Here is a 6,620-nt window from a genome sequence, read left to right as displayed (position 1 = left end):
AATGGTGTGTGTGCACAGCTCTGTGTGGACCCCTTCATTGGTGTGTGTGCACATCTGTGTGTGGACCCTCTCAATGGTGTCTGTGCACATCTGTGTGTGGACCCCTTCAATGGTGTCTGTGCACATCTGTGTGTAGACCCCCTCAATGGTGTCTGTGTACATCTGTGTGTGGACCCTCTCAATGGTGTGTGTGCACATCTGTATGTGGACCCCCTCACTGGTGTGTGTGCACATCTGTGTGTGGACCCCCTCAATGGTGTGTGTGCACATCTGTGTGTGGACCCCCTCAATGGTGTGTGTGCACAGCTCTGTGTGGACCCCCTCAATGGTGTGTGTGCACATCTGTGTGTGGACCCCTCACTGGTGTGTGTACACTCCTGTATGGCCAGAGGTCAATATTAGTTGTCTTCCCCTATTAGTCTCCACCTTGTTTTCGAAGACAGGATTTCTCGTGAACCTGTAGTTCACCATTTTGGCTAGACTGGCTAGTTGACCCCTAGGCTCTGGCCATCTCCTCCTCATTGCATGGGGTGGGAGTGAGAGTTACAGGTCCACTTTGTCCTGTCCACTTTTCATGGGAACCTAGACTCAGGCTGTCCTGTGTGTGCAGCTCTGGGTCTACAGATGGCTCTGCGACTGTTTCCTTTTCTTATCTCACTCCGGTTTTCTTTCTGTCTCTTTCTCTCTGTCTATCTCCATGTCTTTTTATCTCTTAGTCTCTGTCTGTCTGTCACACATACACACATGCACGCACACAGAGTTCTGGGCTCAAGCTCTAAGATCTAGGGTATCTAGGCCACCCCTTTGCCACTGAGCTAGACCTCCAGCCCCAGAATGCTTTGTGATTACAAAAGAAAAGTAAGTGAATGCAACAGACCATAACCAGCTGACCAGCTGTGGGACAGACGGACACTCTGTGTCTGCTGGTGGGATGTACTGAAGCCACATTCCTTAGGTAGCTAGTGTTCCTGATAAAACAGTCTGCCCTGAATCATGGGTGTGATAAGTCTTAGCTATCAACTTGATAAGGTCTAGAATCTCTGGGGAGACAGATCTCTGGCCATAGCTGTGGGGATTATCTTCTCTAGGTTACTTGAGGTGGGAAGACACAGCCACTCCTAGTGGCACCATTCCTTGGTCCTTCAATACACAAAAAAGAAGAGCTGACTCTAGGCATCCATTGCTTTTTGCTTCTCTGCTCACACATTGAGTGCCTTCCATACTGTAGAATGTCTTTCCTGAGTGTGGTATAGGGCTTTGACTTCACTTCACAGTTGCTTCCTGTTCTGTAGTATTCAGATTATTCTATCAGAGTTTAAAAACAATTACCCAGAAATCTCAGGGGAAGAATATTCAGTCTTGTCAATCATAATTTCAGTCCAAGGTATGAGGCTTCAATGTCACCTCACTATACTGGCCCACCCTAAGTGCCCATCCTAAGGGATTCTGGGAAGTGTAGTCTTCCTGTGGGATCAGAGAGAAAAATGAAATCAACCCTATCTACCATACATTGTATGAATATTTCAACATTGTTCAAATGTATATGTAAGCTGAACTCTGTGGCACATACCTTTAATTCCAGCACTTGGGAGGCAGAGGCAGGTGGAGCTCTGTAAGTTCCAGGCTAGCCTGGTCTACAGTGAGTCCTAGGCCAGCCAGGACTACATAGTGAGACCCTGTCTCAAAGAACAAAAGCAAAAAGCATATATATACACACACACACACACACACACATATATATATATATATATATATATATATATATATATATATATATATACATACATATGTGTGTGTATACACATATATATATATATGCACATATGGTGTATGATATGTGTCACCACACACATGTGGCAGTCAGAGGACAACTTTGTGGAGTCAGTTTTCTCCCTCCACTTGGAAGTAGGGTCCAGGGATTGAACGCAGGTCATCAGGTTTCCATTGTTGGTGTGACAAGTGTCTGGGCTCTGTTGCTTTTGAGGCAGGGCCTCCTGTAACTCAGGCTGGTCTCATGGACTCACCTTGTTGCTAAAGCCTTGGAATTATACCCCTCCCTCCTCTACTTGCCAAGTGCTGAGATTAGAGGCAGGTGCCTCATGCTTGTGCAGTGGTGGGGTATCAAATCCTGGGCCTCCTGCATACAAAGCAAGAACTCTACGGTCTCAGCTCTGAATTAGAGAGATTTGAACTGACCTTCACCACCTCTGCTCCACTTAGGTCCAGCACTGCAGAGCCCTCCAGACTTTGCTATGGTGAAGGTTCCAAGCAGGAAGATGGGAAGAGCTGTCATACATTTTCTGAGATCCTGTTAAAAGTCATTGATTCAAGTTTTGTCTTGTTGACAGGTTTGGATTTGTCTCTTGCCGTCTTTGTCTCCTCATCCCTCTCTGGACTTCCCACTGCTCCCTTGGCCTTCACTGCCCTGTGAACATGTTGGTGATTCTTGCCTTCATCATTGTCTTCCATATTGTGTCCACGGCATTCCTGTTCATTTCTACCATTGACAATGTAAGTTCCTGTTCCTGTCAGCCACTGAGGAGTCCATAGACAGGGGTGGAGAACAGGGAGCAAGCAACTGTGGTCTGGGGTGTCCTCTCTCTGAGGCATCTCGCCCTGGGCATCCTGTGTTCAGGTCCTGTAAGATGGGGCAGTTGAGGTGATGCTCGGCTCCAGGAAGCCCCCCGAAGGTGAGTGCAGCTCTCCTGCAGTTCTCAGTCTCCATATACCATTGTCATGTGGACTTAGAAAACTCTTCTGTTTTTCTATTGAATATTTTTATTTTATTCTTTATTTATTTTATATTTATGGATATTTTCCCTGTGTGTACACCACCTGTGGTCTGAAAGGATTGTGATCCCCTGGAATGGGAGTTGCAGACAGTTGTGAGCACCATGTGGGCTCTGGAAATTGAACTTGGGTCTTCTACAAGAGCAGCCAGTGCTCTTGGCCAAACTATCTCTGAACTATCTCTCCAGCTCCTACTTTACTTTTTAAGTTAGAATACAAAATAAGTTCTCCAAAGCTTTGCCTGTAATACTTCAGTCAAGGAGCTAACATCTAAAATACATAAAGAACTGCAAAACTTTTAAACACAGACACACACTCATGTATAATCATGTGCACAGAGACACATACTCACACTCACACACAAGGGTGAATTCAGGTCTCCTGTGATTCTTAGCCTACATACAGAGAGAGGGAGAGGGGGAAGGGAAGAGGAAAAAGGGAAGGAGGGAGGAGGGAGGGAAAAGAAGGAGGGAGGGGGAGTGAGTTAATAAATGGACCAGCAAATCCATCAGGGTAATGCAAATTAAAACTCCTGTGAGATTCCACCTCTCCCTTGTCAGAATGATGCTATCAGGAAAACAAATGACAACATTATTCTGTTCAGTGGTATAGCCCCTGGAAAGTTGCCTGTGCCCCAGTGAGTAACTCCACCCACACTCATGCAGACACATCCGATTAAACTCAGTGGGTCACACAACTCCCAGGGAGACCTGAAAGCACAAAGAAGCCTGTTGGAAGAAGAGAGGGTTCTGTGGGGAGGGAAGAGGAGGGCTGAGAGGGAGGATGCTAGGACACGAGTGAGGTAGATGCAGAGGAGAGGTTATGGTGTAGGGATGGTCAAGGGCAGGTCAGGAGGAGGAGAAAGAAGAGCAGGAGAAGCGATCAGCACAGATTTACTTTAATGGTGCCAGAGTGAAACCTAATACTGTACTTCTTGATTATTTTCTAAATAAGGTAAAAGTAGAACTGCCATAAGCCCAGATATTCTACACACCCAGGAGGGAGTATTCTCAAAGGCCCTGTATCCTACCACAGAGATGCTCACGCATACATGCTTATTGCTATTGTATTCACAATGGCTAACGGTGTGGTAATTCATGTGAAGGCCATCTGTGCCTTGCAGATGGCAGAGCAACATCCCTGGCCTTTGTCACTGGGTCTTGCTTCCACTCAGAGTTGAAGGAATATTTTCTTCAGATGTTGATAACTGTCCATATGGGTCAGTCTATATGACTTACCCAGGTCATCTCCTCCCAGTCCCCTGCATCTTCTTACTAGCCAGACCCCTGTGTTAGGAGCTTACTCATGGATTCCCGGTAGATCTCATGAGTGGAACTTTCTAAACTCTTCACAGGCCCCTGACATATAACTTGCTCCTTCAGAGTCCAGCTGGCAGCTGTATTATTATAATAGCAAGAGAGTATTTGATACCCTCCTGGCCTCGGGCAGGAAGCGATGCTTCTAACAGAGACCTGGTCCTGACCCAAAGGCTGGGCTTCATCTCATCATTTCAAACTGCAGAGACTGTTGGAGGGAAGAAAGCTACTCAGAAGGCGCAAGTCAGTGGAGGATCTCTAGGAGTGTGTGCGTGCATGTGTGTGTGTATATGTATTATATGTGTGTGTTGTATGTGTGGTATATTGTCTGATAATGTATATGCATTTGTGTGATGTGTATATGTATTTATGTGGTGTGGCCTAATATCTGTGTGTATGTGTGTGTGTATTTGTGGTGTCTGTATGTGTATGATAGCTATATATGCATGTGTATTTGTGTGGTATGTGTATGTGTCATGTGTGTGTCTCTGTCTGGTGTTTGTGTGTCTCTTTGGTGTGTGTGTAAAATTTAGATTGGCTGACGTGACCTAAGTGGGCCAACAGCAGCCTTCTCACAGCTATCTCATGCTGGAAAGGTTAAGGACCCTGTAATTGCTCAGACCACAAGGGCTGGATGCCTCAGCAGCCCCAGTATGGCACTGAAGTTTGGAGGACTCCTGGAGAGCTGCTGGTATTCAGTCCATGATGGATGGCCTAAGACACTGCATTCCCATGCCAGCAAAGGGTGGTAGCAGTGGTAGACACTATCACTCAGGAAAAAAAGGGGACGTGCACACAGACAGACACACATGCACCACAGATAGACAGACAGATACACATACAACACAGATAGACAGATATACCAGACAGACACACACACACAAACACACACAACACAGATAGACAGATACACCAGACAGACAGACAGACACACACACACACAAACACACACAACACAGATAGACAGATACACACACAATACAAATAGACAGACATACATACCAAACAGTCACACACACACTCACTCACCACAGATAGACATACCAGACAGACACACACAAACTCACACACTAAAGATAGACAGTTTATACCAGACAGACATACACCATACATACACATACCACCACAGAGAGATAGACGGATACACCACACACACACACACACATACACACGTACGGACATGTACACACACATGCCTGCACACATGCACACACACATACATGCACACACACACACACTCTCTCACTGAGTAGCTAACTCTCTGCGCATACTCAGAACAGGCCTTATTTTCTAATGTTACTCTTCCATATCAGCCCTCTTTGGAAACACTCCTTTAGACACATAGAAGTGTGTTTAGACTCTCCTAGACATCTCCTTGTCTAAGCAAGTGGATGGCCGTGGACATACATCCCAGGAGTTAAAGTGCACTGTACATATGGCGCCCAGTGCTGCCCACATATCCACCCTGTGTAATTGTAACCACACAACATTAATCACTACACCTGTCAGTCTAACAACCCCCTTGGCAGCATTCAGCTTGCTGTGTGCATCATCCTGGGTTGTCTGGTCCCTGGAGAAGGAATTGAACCCCGAGTCAGTCCTGGCTCTTGCTACACTGTAGTAGGAGGTGGAGCCAGGACTCGAACCATCCCAGAGGCTCCTGATTCTAGACTCTGCCAAGGCATATGAACACAGTTTGCCTGTTGGAGGGTCTTGCTCAGCTGCTCAGCGGCCCAGGCTATGGTCACATAGACACATTGGCTTGATGTATTTAGAGCTAACTGCCAAGGAAAGGTGCTGAATTTTGTTCTGGAATTTTTATTTTGGTTTGTTTTCGAGTCCTTTGGAATTCCAGCAAGGTCCCAGGCTTAGTGAGAGGGCTGATGGGAGGGAAAGCGAAGGCGCTGGGCTAAGGCAGAGCGTCTCCGCTGGCCGGGCTTAGTGAGAGGGCTGGACAGGCCCTGTGGCCGGAATGTGCTCCCACACCCAGGCGTTTCTGCTAGTCTGACCCTGAGAGGACAGGTGGAAAGGTGATGCTGTGAGACAACCTGTGAGACAGGACATCCACTGTGGGCCCAGTGGGTGTGCAGGCGGTGTCCAGCCTTTAAGGCAGGGGAAGGAGGGGGCTGATGGGAGGGAAAGCGAAGGCGCTGGGCTAAGTCAGAGAGCGTCTCTGCTGGTCACAGGATGTCCACTTTTAGCTTTCATTTTAATTCTTTGTTGTTTGAATACTTTAACACTTAAGCATTTATTTATATTTTTATTCCTTTGTGGGGGCACAAGCCATGGCACGTGTGAGGAGGCCAGAGGACAACTTTCTGGAGTTGGTTCTTTCCTTCCGCCATGTGGATCCTGGGATCAAATTCAGGTCATCAGGCTCAGGAGGATCTTTCTTTATTCCTCAGCCATCTCACCAGCCTAGGGAAACTTTTTTGAAATTAATTTTTAGGTTTACAGAGCAGTGGGGTTAATCATGGCATCTTCATACCTGTGCTATGTTAGACTTTATTTTCA

The 6,620-nt window shown here is 46.6% G+C and overlaps 1 protein-coding gene across 1 annotated transcript in view; it reads left to right on the top strand.

Annotated features, from left to right (window-relative positions):
* The window catches only part of Emp2 (epithelial membrane protein 2), a 35,259-nt gene that overhangs the window by 20,635 nt on the left and 8,004 nt on the right, over window positions 1-6,620 (top strand). The window contains exon 2 of the mRNA XM_031362384.1: window positions 2,349-2,511. Within this exon, the coding sequence (XP_031218244.1) occupies window positions 2,434-2,511 (78 nt within the window). The 5' untranslated portion in view covers window positions 2,349-2,433. The remainder of the gene's footprint in view (window positions 1-2,348; window positions 2,512-6,620) is intronic.

Source organism: Mastomys coucha, unplaced genomic scaffold (genome assembly GCF_008632895.1).
Source record: "Mastomys coucha isolate ucsf_1 unplaced genomic scaffold, UCSF_Mcou_1 pScaffold12, whole genome shotgun sequence".
Lineage (NCBI taxonomy): Eukaryota > Metazoa > Chordata > Mammalia > Rodentia > Muridae > Mastomys > Mastomys coucha.
This window is presented reverse-complemented; position numbering and strand designations above follow the sequence as displayed.